Source organism: Eumetopias jubatus, unplaced genomic scaffold (genome assembly GCF_037043125.1).
Source record: "Eumetopias jubatus isolate StellerSeaLion01/CBP00866 unplaced genomic scaffold, mEumJub1_p1.0 scaffold_1, whole genome shotgun sequence".
Taxonomy (NCBI): Eukaryota; Metazoa; Chordata; class Mammalia; order Carnivora; family Otariidae; genus Eumetopias; species Eumetopias jubatus.
The window spans coordinates 217,653,629-217,668,608 of NW_028274807.1; the positions used below are offsets into that span (position 1 = coordinate 217,653,629).

At 63.5% G+C, this 14,980-nt stretch overlaps 1 protein-coding gene and 1 non-coding gene across 2 annotated transcripts; both read left to right on the top strand.

The window, feature by feature from the left end:
• Positions 1 to 860: 860 nt before the first annotated feature.
• LOC114226121 (uncharacterized) lies at positions 861 to 4,205 on the top strand. Its single transcript, XR_015766848.1, has 3 exons — positions 861 to 1,073; positions 3,308 to 3,406; positions 3,933 to 4,205. It is a non-coding gene; the product is annotated as an uncharacterized LOC114226121 (transcript).
• A 557-nt stretch (positions 4,206 to 4,762) lies between these two features.
• On the top strand, positions 4,763 to 12,820 carry MEX3D (mex-3 RNA binding family member D). Its single transcript, XM_088018481.1, has 2 exons — positions 4,763 to 5,354; positions 11,246 to 12,820. The coding sequence occupies exons 1-2, from the start codon at positions 4,763 to 4,765 to the stop codon at positions 12,628 to 12,630; spliced, it is 1,977 nt and encodes a 658-aa protein (XP_087874607.1). The 3' UTR covers positions 12,631 to 12,820.
• The last annotated feature ends 2,160 nt before the right edge of the window (positions 12,821 to 14,980 follow it).

Consider the following 14,980-nt stretch of genomic DNA (forward strand, 5'->3'; position numbering starts at 1 on the left):
TGTTTCTGCTCTCTATTACAGCATTTCCCCAACAACGTTTGAAGAACTGTTAAAAAAAAAAAAAAGTTAAAAACAAAGAGGTGAACTATCACTAAAATCCTCCTGAGGGAAAATAACCATGCCCAGCCCCATGCAAACCAGAGCAGACCCTCTTTTGCTGGTTTTGTTGGTTTCTTTTGGCATTTTCCTTCATACTGCTTTTTATCCTTCTTGCTCCCCAGCCCCGGCCCCCACGAGCCCCCTTCCCGTCCGCGGATGAGTCTGTTCTGGACGTGTCACCCATGTGGACTCACACCCCGCGTGGCCTTCTGTGTCTGGTTCCCTCCCCGAGCGTCGTGGGCTCAGGGTCCATCCCCGGGGCCGTGCATGTGGGCGCCTCGCTCCTGTTTGTGGCCCAGTGTTGCTCTGGTGCGTGGGGGACCATGTGTGTATCCGTGGACCCACGGATGGACGCCTGGGTCGCCTACACCTTCAGGCTTCGGTGAACACAGGGGTGTGTCTGCTTCAGTCCATTTTCAGTTCTCTGGGTTCACGGCAGGTGGGGCTGCTGGGGCTGTTCCTGGCACGCCCTGCTCTGTTCTTGGCACCCCTGCCTCCCAGGGGTTTGCCACCAGCCCCCCCACCCAGGGCAGCTCCAGCAGTGGTTCCGGTCACAAGTTCCCTCAAGTTCCCAAGCACCTGCTGCAGGTCAAAATAGAGAGAAGGGAAAGCCGACTTCCAGGGCCCACCCCACCTCATGGGACTTTCATGCTGTTTTCATTTACAGACATCTCCAAATGCATCTCTCAAAGGACAGTTTTTAAAACTTAAAAATACGTATTTTTTTTTTTTTTTTTTTATCACGGAAGGTTCTGAAATGCAGCAAACAGACAAGCGCAGCCCAGGTGCTGCGACCCGGCCTCGGGAAGGCCGCTCAGGGCCCACACCACCTCCCAGCACCGCCTCCTGCCTCCACGTTATCCCAGCACACTCTACCAGAGGGATCTCCGACGCAGAGCAGAGTTGGCTGGATCAGACAATGACCATCCCCCGCGCACCACCTGCACCAGCCACACACGGGTTGGCATGGAAGGGTAAGCGGTTCTGAGCACCCAGGGACTCTGTCTGAGAACGGTGTTGGTCATCCTGCCTGGGGAGGTATTGTGGGTTGCACTGTGTCTCCCCAGAAAAGACTGTCCATGTCCCAACCCCTCAACCTGGGAATGGGAGCTTACTTGGAAATAGGGCCTTGGCAGATGGAATTAGTTAAGATGAGGTCACACTGGAGTAGGGCGGTCCTGAACCCTCCTGAGACAGAGATGTGGACGCAGATGCACAGGGAGAAACGGCGTGATCGTGGACACACACCAGGGCGATGTGTCCACAGCCAAGGGACGCCAAGGATGGCCAGCCACGCAGGAGCTGGGAGAGGCAGGAAGGACCCTCCCTGGAGTCTTCAGAGAGCCAACGGTCCAGCCACACCTTGACCTGGGACTTCTGGGCCCCAGGACTTGGAGAGAATACATTGGTATTCAAAGCCCCCCAGTTTGTGGTAATTTGCTAAGACCACAGAAAAGAAACGTGCGGGGCGGTGGGCGGGGGGCGGCGCTGGTGGCTCCGGGAACCACATAGTGGGGGCCGGGGATGCGGCCAGACACACACAGTGCCCAGCACAGCCCCCCGCAGAGAATGACCCTCCGGAGTGTCAGCACTGCAGGGGGAGAGCCTGTCCAGGCTGACCACCCACCTTTTACCTGCGGCATCGTCCGCCTCTGCCCGTCCCTCACTCCATCCTGTTTCTGGTGTGTTTCAAACCACGCCACAGACACCACCTTCTGCCTCCTAACTATGTCAGTGTGCAAACTGCTCATCGGTCAGTGGTTTACAGATCTTTTTATTTTTTTCAAAAGATTTTATTTGTTTGACAGAGAGAGAGAGAGCACAAGCAGGGGGAGCTGCAGCAGCGGGAGAGGGAGAAGCAGGGTCCCCGCTGAGCAGGGAGCCCAATGCAGGTCTCAATCCCGGGACCCTGGGATCATGACCTGAGCCGAAGGCAGTCACTTCACAGACTGAGCCACCCAGGTGCCCTAAAGTGCACCACCACAGGGCCATTCCTACCCAATCCCTACAGACACCCAACAGGCCAGCATGTGCACATCCTGACTCCATGGAGCCCCGGTTCCCCTCTCTCTTCTGACTCCTAATCTGCTTGTTGTCAAACAGCCTCCTTTTGGAATTGGCAGTAGTCTTGGCTCCTGATGGCTGGTTGGCCACGGCCAAAGGCTCGCCGGTCCCCCAGACCCACTCTCCAGAGCCCCACTGCACACAGCTCGGCACCATTCCAGTCCACTTGTCTCCCCGGGCCAGCACCTGTGTGGTTCATTCACTTCCTCTCTTGTTTTGCTGGAGTGCACCCTGCAGGATGCTAAGCTGATTGGTGAAGACCTCGCTGGCCTGAAACATCTTGATTCTTCCTCCCACTTGACTCAGACCTTGGGGTCAGCCATCCCTTTCCCGTGGAACCCAGGCCTTCTTTTTCCTGATCGTTCGGAGTATGGCCCGGAAGCACTCAGGAGTCCCAGCTCCACGAACTCGTCTTCCCAGGACAAGCTGCGGGGTCCTGGCTATACCCTTCTATGGTTTCTTGGACAACTTCCCTCCATTTCCCCTTTGCTCTCTGGGATTCTTGAACTGTTCCTGTTTTTTCTCCCTCCTCTCTGAGTTCTCACTTATTTTTTTGCCTGACTTTCTGGGTTTCTCCGACTTGAATCTTCCAACTTCTTGCTGAAGTTTTAATGCCGGCTACTGTGCTAACTCCCAAGCCCTCTCTCGTTCTGTCTTCCTCCGTCACCTTCCCGTTGGCTGGATGCCTGCAGTGGAGCAGAGCCTGCACGCCCCCCAGGAACGCTGGTGTCTCCAGGGGGCGGCCAGCAGCTTGGGGCAGGGTCCCCCAGGCCACTCTGTCCTTGTTTCTCCTCCATCGGTGGATGCTGCCTCCCCTCCCAAGTCCCCCAGAGGGAGGGACATGTGTATGGGGCCTGGGAGCAGAAACTGGGGAGCAGAAAGGCACCCAGCTCGTCTGAAGACCTCTCCACGGGGACTGATGGGGTCAGGGGGTGCTTTAAGGAACATATGTATGTGGGTGCATAACCTCCAGAAGTGCATTCCGGAGCAGACCACACTGTGTCACCACCAAATTATTCTCCCTTCGCCCAGCTCAAATGCCCTATCCTCCACTTTTGACTTCTCCCTACCCCAGCTCCCTCCTGAGCCCCTTTCTCAGAGCTTACCCCCTGCTCCCTTTTGTTTCTCCCTCTCCTTCCTCCAGCTCACCCAAAGGGCAGCCCACCTGCCTCCACCCTGGCTGGGGCCCCAGGAAGGGGGACCCGCATGCACCAAGGCCTGGCCCTGAGAAAAGGCAGTGATGGTGAGTGCTGGGGGTAGCGGGGAAGGGGGACCTGAGGCTGGCCAGCTGGGCCTGGTCTTGGAGCACCAGGGGACATTTCTGTGGGGGAGATGGGGACAAGGCCTGTGGCCGGGTAACAAGGAGGGTGTGCCAGGATGTGTCCAGAAAGCACAGTGGATCTGCAGGTCCCTCCAGGTCCTCTGGGAACTTGGTCCCATGGGGAGGGGACAAGACATAAGTTATTATGAAGTAATTAAGACTCACAAGTGTTCAAGTGCACAAAAGAGAAGTCTGGGACCCTGAGAGAGGAACTTGGGCTGGATGTGACTTGGGGGGGGTCAGGAAAGACATTTTAGGCAGCAGCAACAAGGCAGGGAGGCACGAGGGCCCTAATCGGAGGCACCTCTCAGGGCAGTCTGAGCGGGGGAGGCTCAGGCGCCACATGGGGCAGGCGATGGGGTTCCCCGGTCAGGGGGAGAGGGGCTGGCAGGCAGAAGGGGCAGGCCGCTCACACTCCCACCTAGGCAGCTGGTGTCCTCCGCCCCAGGTCCCCTAGCCGGGCAGGAACCCGGGCCGGCGTCTGCTGGGAGACTGGGGCAGATGCACCGGCTGAGGTCCAGCCTGCTCCCAGCCCATGGATCGTGTGAGAACTCCGTCCCCCACCGCGGAGAACAGAAGACCCCGAAGGGCAGCTGGAGGGAGGGCCGCCGGGGCAGGGTGGCTCTGGAGGTGGACACGCAGGGCAGGGCGCCCGGCGCCCCGGGAGCAGGAGGGTCCTCCGGCCGGCGGAAACCAGCCCAAGCCGGGAAGCTCTGCCGCCCACGTGGCCGAGGCTCGGGCTCCGGCAGCCCCCACCCCAGGGCTCCCACCCAGGACCGGGCGCGCGCGCAGGCCCGGGCCGCGGGGGACAACGCGAGGTGAGGGTTGGCGGGGCGGCGCCAGGGGGGCCCAGCGGGCACCTACCTGCGGCCGCGCCCGCGCCCCGCCACGTGACCGCGCCCCGCCCCGCGCGCGCGTGCGCCCTGCCTGCGCCCCATTGTTGGCCGCGCGCGCGTCACGGGGCGGGGCGGGGCGGCCGGAGGAGGGCGGCGGGCGGGCGGGAGGGAAGCAGCGTCCGCGCCGCCGCCGCCGCCGCCGCCGCCGCCGCCGAGCCCCCGCCGCCGAGGAGCAAGCAGAGTCGCGCCGCCGCCCCGCCGCCCGCGGCCCGAGCAGCCCCGCGCCGCCGCCCCGCCCCGCCGCGCCCGCCCCGCCGCTGGATGCCGGCGGCCGGCGGCCCAGCTCTCAGAGGCGGAGCGCGGCGGCGCGGGCGGCGGCGGCGGCGGCGCGGGCGGCCGGCGGCCGAGAGGCGGGGGCGCGGGCCCGAGCGCTAGCGCCGCCATGCCCGGCTCCACCGGCCAGCCCGACGGCGGCGGCGGCGACCCCAGCCCGCGCCCCCCGCCCCCGCCGCCTCCGCCGCCGCCGCCGCCCCCGCCCCTGCCCGAGGGCGCAGAGGAGGAGGCCGCGCCCGACGACGCGGCTGCCGCCGCCGCGCTGCGCCTGGCGCTGGACCAGCTCTCGGGGCTGGGGCTGGGGGGCGCCGGCGGCCCGGACGAGGAGGGGGCGGCCGCGGGCAGCGGGGACGGCGCGGCGGCGGTGGCGGCGGGCGGAGCGGACGGCGGGGCGGCGGCGGAGCCCGCGCCCCCCGACGGGCCGGAGGCGGGCGCGCCCGCGGTGGCCGAGGCCGTAGCGCCGGCCTCGCTGGCGCTGCTGGAGCCCGACGTGAGCCCGCCGCCGCCGCCGCCGCCGCCTCCCCGGCAGTCGCCGCCCGACGTGTTCGCCGGCTTCGCGCCCCACCCCGCGGCCCTGGGCCCCCCGACGCTGCTGGCCGAGCAGATGAGCGTGATCGGCAGCCGCAAGAAGAGTGTGAACATGACCGAGTGCGTGCCCGTGCCCAGCTCCGAGCACGTCGCCGAGATCGTGGGTCGCCAGGGTGAGTGGCCGCCGTCTGGGGCGCTAGACCCGGGGTCCCCGCGTCGCGCGCCCTGGGGAGGGGGCCGCTCCAGCCTTGCTCGCGGCCGGACGCCAGACCCTGGCCACGCCCCGCGTGGGCCCCGGCCTCCGGGGCCGCCTTTGCGCCTTTGTCCTGCCGCGGGCCGCGCGAGAAAGTTGGGCGCAGCCCGCGCTCCTCCCCTCCACGCTCAGGCCCGCCGCTGCCTTTGTCTGGGCGCCTCCAGCCGGGTCGAGCCCCTCTGTGCGGCGCCACTGCCCAGGCCCTGGGCCACCTGCTGTGGCACCCCGAGAACCAGGGGGCAGGGCTGGGCGGTGGGCGATCGACACCCAAAGCAGGCTCGGGGCGGGGCTCGCTGGGGCTTGGGGGTGGCTCGGGGGCGGGGCAGGGGGCCTCAGGCAGGGTCAAGAGAGAAGTTTGGCGTACAAAGAGGGTGCATATCTCCATTTGTCAGCCTGGGGGCCCTGCTGGGGGTGGGGGGAGCACAGGATGAGAGAGGATCCCCACCCCGCTCTCAGCCCCGAGTCGGGGATTTGGGGACATGCTTAAGGACCAGCTGTAAAAAGATTCCTGAGGTCAAAGCTCCTAGCCTCCCCAGGGCAGGCCCAGGGCAGCAGGCCCGGGGTGTGGGGGGTCCCGCAGCAGCTTTGTCAGAGTGCCTGTGGCCGCCCCATTGTTCTCTTTGTTAGAGAGCCAGTCTGAGATTTGCAGGGTGACATCAGGCCGGCCGCAGCTCATTGGCCCTGGAGCTGGAGCTGCGGGGCGGGCAGGCAGGAGGGTGGTGGGCAGTGCTCCTCCGGACACACGCCCACCTACCCTTTTAGCCAGCTGCCCCCAGCCCCAACTTTCCCCTGCCTTCTGCCTGCCCCTCCCTGTTCTCCACCCCCTGCTTGAGGCCAGGTTCTAGAACTTGGGGTGGGGTCTGGGCGGGGCTTGAGGTGGAGCTGCAGGACACTCAGGCTGGCCTTTGGGGGGCTCAGTAACAGGAGCCAGAGATGGGGGGGCTTGAATTGCAAGGTGACTTGTCACCCTTGCCACCTGGGGGGGGGGGGTTGTGCAGAGGACCACAGGGATGCTCCGGACACTGCCTCCTCAGAGTTCTGGGTGGGAAGGGTGGTTTGCCCAGTGAGTCCTCTGGCTTTGGGTGCAGGTGCAGCCGATCACGTGTCCTCCCCCCATCTGGACACCAGGAGAGCCAGTTGTAGTGCTGGGCTGAGGGCCCAGGAGTTGAGACCAGGGGAGAGGGGACAGGTGGTCCTTTGAGCCCCGTCGGCTGCCTCCCACAAGCAGGCACAGCAGGACTCCAGGCCTGACCGTTCTCCTCCGCCTGCCACGGCCCCTTCCCTGCCCCAGTCACCCGCACCTGCATTGGGATGTATAACAGGACTGCTGCTGTGTGCGGAGCGTCCAGACGCCCGCCGAGGGCAGGGGGACAGCCGTGGAAGCGCAGCCTGGGGGCTGTTGTCCAGAGGCACTAGGCTGATCTGCCGGCTGACAGAGCGCGGAGTAGGAGGGCGTGTTCGCTGTGCGTGTGCGTGTTCTGGCAGCTGCGGGTCCTTCAGAGAGGCTGAGTCCACCCCAGTGGTGGCAGGAGCCAAGCAGAGGGCATCTGAACCTGTGCCTTTGGTTGTGGAGGAGCAGGTTTGGGGGGTCAGCCCCCACTCTGACCTCCTGGGTGTGCTTTTTGGCACCCATTTATTGGATGCCAGCCTGGGGTCTTGCTGGTGGTAGACAGGAAGGCAGGCTGTGGGGGGTGCAGACGGGGCTGGCCCTGTGACCCTAGGCAAATGAGATCTCCTCTCTGTCATGGGGGGACAGCACCTCCCTTGGGCGCTTTTGTGAGGATTCTCCAGCAAGAGGGTTCTAACCCCAGCCCCGGGCTGGTACACAGTGGCACCCCGTAAGTGGGTGCAGGGTCCTGGGGAGGGAAGCATGAACGCCAGGACAGGTTGGCCCTTTTGGCAGCCCTTGACTCTCCCAGCTCTAGGACCATCTGTGGCGCTCGTCTTCTCCCTCCCGGTGTTAAGCTCAGCCTGGACAACTGTTTGTGCCCCATCCTGACCCCTCCCTTCCTCTGGTCGCTCGTCCAGTCTCCCACCTTGGGGGTTCCTGGACACGAAGCCTGTCCCTTCTAACCGTCCTGGCTCTCACCAGGGCAGAAGGTACAGCTTGTGAACTCCTCTGTCAAATCCTAGGTCCAGGGCCACTCCATCCCCTAGAGGGCAGGCCAGAGCCCCCCAGACCTGGGGTCTGTCCTTCCCCTGAGGCTCGCTCGCTCGCTCGCTGTTCTCTGAGTTGGTCTTTCCATCCTCGAGTGGGTCCCTGCACCCCCTGGGCACAGGAGAGGTGATCACAAGCCCTGAGAGTTCTCTCTTCTCCCCGAGGCTGAGTGGCACAGAAGGTGCCCTGCATGGGAGCCTCAAGAGATTCCTCAGGGAAGGTCATCCGTAGCTTCTGGTCACAGGAGGCAGGGACACGGCCAAAGCTGGATCGGCGGGGCTGGGATTTGAACCTCAGTCCCTCTAGCTCTGGGTGCGCTGCAGGGAACGGAGGTGGCTCGGGGGAGGACTTCCTACCTTCCAAAGCTCCAGGATTGGGGGAGTCGGCCCCACTTCACAGAGGCCCCAGGAAAAGTGGAGACTCCGAAAAGCGTTCGCCAAGGTCACCTGGGAGGCTGGTGCCCACTTGTCCTGGGTTTGACCTTGGGCCTGGTCCTTCGGAGTCTCCCGTTAGCGTGCACCCTTGCTGGGGGTGTCCGTGTGGGGCTGGGCTGGGGTGTGTGCACCTGTCTGCTGCCCGGAGGTCTGGGTCAGGAGTGAGTGAGTGAAGGATGGCCGTGATGGGCCTATGCCGGCAGGCACCCGGGGTCCCTCTGTCTCTGCTGCTCTCAGGGGAGGGCCGGTGCACTCAGACCGGCCCCCCTCTGCTGGCGGAAGCCTGCTGTGCTCACAGCTCTCCCTCGCTGACCCCCTGTGCCTGGCCCCCCTCCTGCAGGCCTTGGATGCTCTTTCTGGCAGCTGGGGAAGGCCACAGGGCCACCAGCAGGGTCCGGGCACTGGTGTTCCTATTTATCCCCTGTGAGTCTGGGTTGGGGGTCCCTTATGTTGGCAAGCATAGACCTTCCTGTGTCTGGGGGGGGGGGGTCTCTGTGCCCACGGGCCCGCCCTGCTGTGATGTCCTGGCTGGCCAGGACTGCAGCCCAGTTTGGCCCTGCTTTGGGGACAGCACCCCACTGGGTTTGGGGCAGTGGTCATTGTGAGGATTTGTCCCAGCCCTGTCCTGCTTCCAGATCTCTGCCCTCAGCTAGGAGCCCTCCCCTGGCACTCATCCTTCCAAGGGTGAGCCCTTCTCCCCCTCGTGGCTTTGAGGTTTTGTTGATAAATGTAGCCCGTGGTTCCTGTGTGGGGCTCCTGGGGGTAGTGCCTGGAGCGCCCGAGTTCCTGAGTGCCCAGCGCGCGGGGCTCAGGACCCCAGAATGAAGTCATAGGAATGATGGGACCAGGCTCCACAGGGGGACCCAAGGCTCCCCCATTTAAGAGGATGGTCCAGCTGCAGTGAGGAGGGAGTTGACCAAATGGGGGGTAGTCAGCCCCATTCCCAGGCACACCTGCTTGAGTTGGAGTCCTGGTGGCCAGGCCCAGAGATCTGCCTTTCAGCCTGTCGCCAGTGATAAGTGGTAACCCCAGGGTTCCCTGCGAGCGTGGGGCTTGAGCCCTGACCTCACCCGCTGTTGCGTCTCTGGCTCATCCCCACCAGGGCAGGTGTGTGGCCCGGTTCGCTCTCACCGCCCCGATTTCCCGGACCTGCAGTCCCACCCCCTCTCAAACTCTGCTACTCCCTAGGGTCCGGGTGTGGGTGGGGCCTGGGTCGATGGGCATCACAGCCAAAATGCAGTCAGTGAATTAGTCTCCTCTGGGCCCTAGAAGGCTCCACCCAGGGCCACCCTGCAGGAGGGGGCAGGACAGGGGCCAGTTCCGTGTGACGGGAACAAGGGTGCACCCCTGGGTTTCATCCCCCGCCCTTTCTCCTGGCCTTGCCTCCCGGTCCCCCACACGGGCCTGTGGGGAGCGAACACTTCAGGTGAGGCGAGGGTCCCCCAACAACAGCCTTGGAGGGTCATGACGGCAGCACAGCGGCCTGGGGTGCCGGGTCTGGGCCCTTCTCTTCCTGGGAAGGAAACGGAGGTGCAGGACAGGGCTTCAAGTGGCCAGGTCATCCCAGCACACTGGCGCTTCCTCATAGCCCTCCAGCCTCGGGGAGTGGGGGCAGTCACACAGGAGGAGCTGAGAAGTGTGCGCCGGGGCCCCGGGCTAGTCCGCATGGGCTTCCTGGAGGAAGGGGTGCTGGGCTGTGACTTGATGCAGAGAAGGGGTGCAGGCACAGTTGCAGATGGGAAAGGTCGGGGGCAGTGAGGTCAGGGCCGGGGGGCTGCAGGAGAGGGAAGGACTGACGTGCGACTTGAAAGCTTTCCCACCAGCTGCCAAGTGGGGAGGGAGCTCCAGGTCAGGGTGGGTTTGGGGGGGGCTGCCCGGTGAGACAACGCTGCCACCCAGAGGGAGGACGGCAGGGGGGCGGGGGCAGCGTTTCAGGGCCCAGGAGATGCAATGGAAGCCACCGTGCCCCACGCTCCACCCTCCCTGGGGGTTTCTGACCCCAGTTCGCGTGCTCGGCTCTGCTTTTGCTCAAAGCCCTGGATGGGGCTGCTGTCCTTGGGGTCAGGGTGAGGCTGCCACCCCCAGACACCCCCTCCCGTCTCGCAGTGCTCCCTCCTGCCTAGCAGCCAAGCTGGTCCCGCTAGTCCAGCTAACTTTGTATCTTCTGCTCCGGGAGAAGTTAGCAACACTGTTCTCTCTGTGCCGGCCACTGTATTGAAACAATGTCCCTGTGTCGCTCCAGGCGCCCCAGAGTCGGGAGGGGGGTGGTCTTTCAGACTCGTGGGCTGGACTCAAGTTGTCTCAGAAGGCCCCGGGGATGGGGGTGGGGGTATCAGAGCCCCAGGCCGGCACCCCCATCGAAGCCCCTGCGTCTAACCCCACCCCACACGTGGATCCCCTGTACCCCTTCCACCAGGTCAGACCCCAGCCCAGCCAGTGACAAACCACAGAGCCGTGTCCATGAGCGTCCCCTCAGAATCTGGGACCACCAGGGCCTCGGGAGGTCATCTGAATTAGGGTGCAGGAGACCTGGGCTCCCCTTGGGCTGGGGAGGGTCAGTTGGTCAGGAGAAAATCTAGGTCATTTCCACAGTCTGACCCGGGGCTGTCCTGCCCATCGGCTGGGGAGTCGGTGGGAGGGGCGTGCATTCGTGTCCTAGAACTGACCTACCACACTGGCGGCTGGAAACCATAGAAACGAATGCTCCCCCAGATCCAAGGGCGGGAGTACAAACGCAGGGTGTCGGCAGGGCCATGCTCCCTCCAGAGGCTCTGGAGACCACCTGTGCCCTTCTAGCTTCCCCGGCGTCTGGCAGCCGGGCCGACCTGATGTCCCTAAGCTGTGGCTGCCCCATCCCATCCCCACCTGTGGCTCCGTTTTCACAGGGTTTTGTCTTCTCTGTGTCCCTCCTCTTAGAAGGACACCTGTCACTGCATTCAGGGCCCCTCCAGTACAGCCTCGTGTTAACTAATCACACCTATAAGACATTTTCCAAATGTGGTCCTGTTCACAAGGAGCAGGCGGCCGTGAATTTCACTCTTCAGTCCGCCACGGGTCCTCCTTGCCGTCTTGCCAAACCCACCACCACCTCCAAGGCTGGGAGCGGACGGGAAACCGAGAGCCATGTGTTTGAGGATAAAGCCCAGGGTGGGTAGGGCAGTGAGGTGGGGGCCCGCGTCCTCATTGTGTCTCCCCCCCCCCGCCCCCTCACCACCCCAGGGTGCAAGATCAAGGCTCTGCGTGCTAAGACAAATACGTACATCAAGACGCCGGTGCGCGGGGAGGAGCCGGTGTTTATCGTGACTGGCCGCAAAGAGGACGTGGAGATGGCCAAGCGTGAGATCCTGTCCGCCGCCGAGCACTTCTCCGTGATCCGCGCGACGCGCAGCAAGGCCGGCGGGCTGCCCGGCGCCGCGCAGGGTCCGCCCAACCTGCCGGGACAGACCACCATCCAGGTGCGCGTGCCCTACCGCGTGGTGGGGCTGGTGGTGGGGCCCAAGGGCGCCACCATCAAGCGCATCCAGCAGCGGACGCACACGTACATCGTGACGCCCGGGCGCGACAAGGAGCCCGTGTTCGCCGTGACGGGCATGCCCGAGAACGTGGACCGGGCGCGCGAGGAGATCGAGGCGCACATCACGCTGCGCACGGGCTCCTTCACCGACTCGGGCCCCGACAGTGACTTCCATGCCAACGGCACTGACGTCTGTCTGGACCTGCTCGGAACGGCCGCCGGCCTCTGGGCCAAGGCCCCCAACCCTGGGCGGCGGCCCCCCGCGCCCACAGCAGGCCTCCGCGGGGATGGGACCCTGGGGGGCCCCGGGGGGCCTGAGGCCTTCTACGCGGGGGGCCGCGGGGGGCCGCCGGTGCCCGATGCGGGCCCTGCCAGCCCCTACGGAGGCTCGGGCAACGGGGGCTTCACCTTCGGCGGGGATGGTGCGGGGGCCCCATCGGGGCCGCCCGCCCCCGAGGACTGTGACTTCGGCTTCGACTTCCTGGCGCTGGACCTGACCGTGCCCGCCGCGGCCACCATCTGGGCCCCCTTTGAACGGGCCGCGCCGCTGCCGGCCTTTAGCAGCTGCTCGGCCGTCAACGGGGCCCCCGCGCCACCCGCCCCCGGCGCCCGGCGCAGCAGCGGGGCCGGCACGCCGCGCCACTCGCCCACGCTGCCCGAGCCCGGGGGCCTGGCCCTGGAGCTCCCGCTGGCCCGCCGCGGCGCCCCGGACCCGGTGGGCGCCCTGGCCTGGCGGCCGGCGCAGGGCGCCCTGTCATCCTTCTCCAGCGGCGCCGGCTTCTCCGCGGCCACCTCGCTGCCCAGCGGTTCCTCGGCCTCTGCGTGTCCCCCCCTGGACTCCAGTGCCTCCGAGGGCGGCCGCAAACCCCCAGCGGCCGCGTCTTCGGCCGCCCCGGCCCCCGCTGCGCCCGCCCCGGCTCTGGCGCGGGAGTGCGTGGTGTGCGCGGAGGGCGAGGTGATGGCCGCGCTCGTGCCCTGCGGCCACAACCTCTTCTGCATGGACTGCGCCGTCCGCATCTGCGGCAAGAGCGAGCCCGAGTGCCCGGCCTGCCGCACGCCTGCCACCCAGGCCATTCATATCTTTTCCTAGCGGCTTGGCTGGCCGCCGCAGGCCCGGGGGGCGGCGCGGAGGGGGCGGCACGGCGGGGGCGGCGGGGCCAGCCTTCACAGACGAGCTTTAACTCGGTCCCAGGCGTGGAGACGGCTGCCCGACGGCATCTCAGTTCTTAACAAATAAACAGTATTGAGTCGACAGGTTAAAATAAAACAGAGAGAAAAGGTCTGCTTGCACTTTTTATTTAAGACCCCCCGCCCCCCAGGGTGATCTTTTTAAGGAAAAAAAAAAAAATATATATATATATACACACACACACACACGATTTTTACAACTCCCCATTGTTCTTTGGGACTTGGATTTCTGACTTGACAGCCCTGGCTTCGGAGGCGGCCGCAGCCTCTGTGAATCCCCTCCAGGAGAATGGCGACATTTTTACTCCCTCTGGGGGGGGGCGGGGGGGGGGCTAACCTGTTACCCTTTTGTATGTCGGTGGGGGGCGGGACAGGCTGGAGGGGGCGGGGTGGGGGGCAGGGGAGGATCCAACCAGAAATTTCTAACTTTTTGTTTTTAATTATTAATCCCCTTCTGCTGTGGTTTCTTTTGTCAGTTTTTAAATTTTTTTAAATTGTGTTTTTTTTAAACTTTTACTTTTTACCTCTTGTGTATATGTAGGGAATTTATAGGGAAATATGTACTTTATGGAATAAATTTTAAGAACTAAAATATATTTTATTTTAAATAAAATAATGGACCTTTAATCTTACACAGCTAAATTACTGATTATATATTTGCTGAGCTGACTTAAGGGTTCAGAAAATTGTATCGAGAGTTTTATTTTTTGACTTCAAAGCCTTCTTAATAAAGTCTTTTTACTACATGTGAGCCCTTGGCGTGGTGTGGGGCGGGTGGGCCTGGGAGAGGGAGGACCAGGGGAGGGGTGCTCAGAGCCAGCCCCCTCACACCCTAATCTTCCAGATAAAGGAATTTGGACTCAGGATACCCCATGCCCAAGCCCAGGCTCTTCTAAAAGCCCGGCACTGTGCGTAGTTTCAGATGAGGGCGTTGGGTCTGGAAGGGAAGGTGGTGCAGCCAGACCCGCCCTTTTGTGGCTCAGGTCCCCTACATTCCAGGGGCCAGACAACCATGGGGCCGGCTGTGGCCACTGTGGAGGGAGGAGTGCCAGGCTCTGTGATGTGTGGGGGCGGGGGGGGACTCCTAGTCCCGTTGTGCGGAGGGGAAACTGAGGTCTGGAAATCCCACTCCCAGATGGGTTCTAACACCTCCCAGTCTCCGAAGGACATGTGAGTGATGACCACACATGCCATCCCTCCCTCACCAGGTCTAGTTGGGAGCAGAGGACCATGCCCATGGGGCCACTAGACAATTCAGGGCCGGGTTGGCCCTGGAGTCAGGTCTGTGGGATTATGGGTTGAACCACCTGCAGTCAGCAGGTGCCACCAAAGTTCCCAAGGAGGGGAAGAAAGCTCTGGAGTGAGTGGAGGCATGGGACTGCTCCAGAGACAAGCTGGGGAGCCAGGGGCCCATAGGCTGCTGGCTTGAGTGGGCACTGAGGAGGGGTCTGCAGAACAGAGCCTGCTAGGAAAACTAGGAAGGCATGGTGGAGCAGCCCGGAGGGCCTCCAAGAGGAGGCACGGGGGTCAGGAAGACAGGTCAGGTGGGGCAACGGGAGGGGGCAGATGGATGGGGCACGCCATGGGCCTTGTCTCCAGTGAGTGGTGACCACGTCAGTCTCTCCAGCTGAGTGGCAGCCCCTGGAGGCTGCAGGACCTGGGGTGAGTCTTAAAGAGCCACACATACCTGGGGTTCCAGCCCACTCTGGCTGGAGTTTCCCCATCTGTGAAATGGGGATACTCCACACTTCCAGCTCTGGTGAGGATCGTGGGTGGAAGCAGTTGAATCATGGCCCCGGAACCTGTGAATGGACCTTATTCGGAAAAATGGTCTTTGCAGATATAATTAAGGATCTTGAGATAAGCCCTAAGTCTAATGACAAGTGTCCTTATAAAAGACCTACAGAGGGGGATTCAAGACTCAGAGAGAGAAGCCATGTGAAAATGGAGGGGAGCCCAGGGCGTCTGGAGCCCCCAGAAGCTGGAAGAGGCAGGGAGGACCTTCTCCTGGAGCCTCCAGAGGAAGCCAACAGTGGGGGAACAGATGCCTGTTGTTTTAAGCCACTGTCTTTGTGGCAATTTGTTACAGCAGGCCACAGGAACCAGTGCGGGTTGGTGGGCAACATGGAACCTGGGGTCTGGCCCACAGTTCAGTGGGGGTGGTGGTGGACATGGCTGCCGTGGCACCTGGTGAGCTGGGGTGAAGTTAGACCATAGCCCTCGCCCTGCAGGAGGTTATGGAGGCAGTGGGA

Excerpts from the sequence above, each read along its gene's own strand:
- MEX3D (XM_088018481.1), top strand. The coding sequence starts at position 4,763 with ATGCCCGGCTCCACCGGCCAGCCCGACGGCGGCGGCGGCGACCCCAGC. Across the intron at positions 5,355-11,245 it reads CGAGATCGTGGGTCGCCAGG|GGTGCAAGATCAAGGCTCTG; the intron begins GTGAGTGGCCGC and ends TCACCACCCCAG.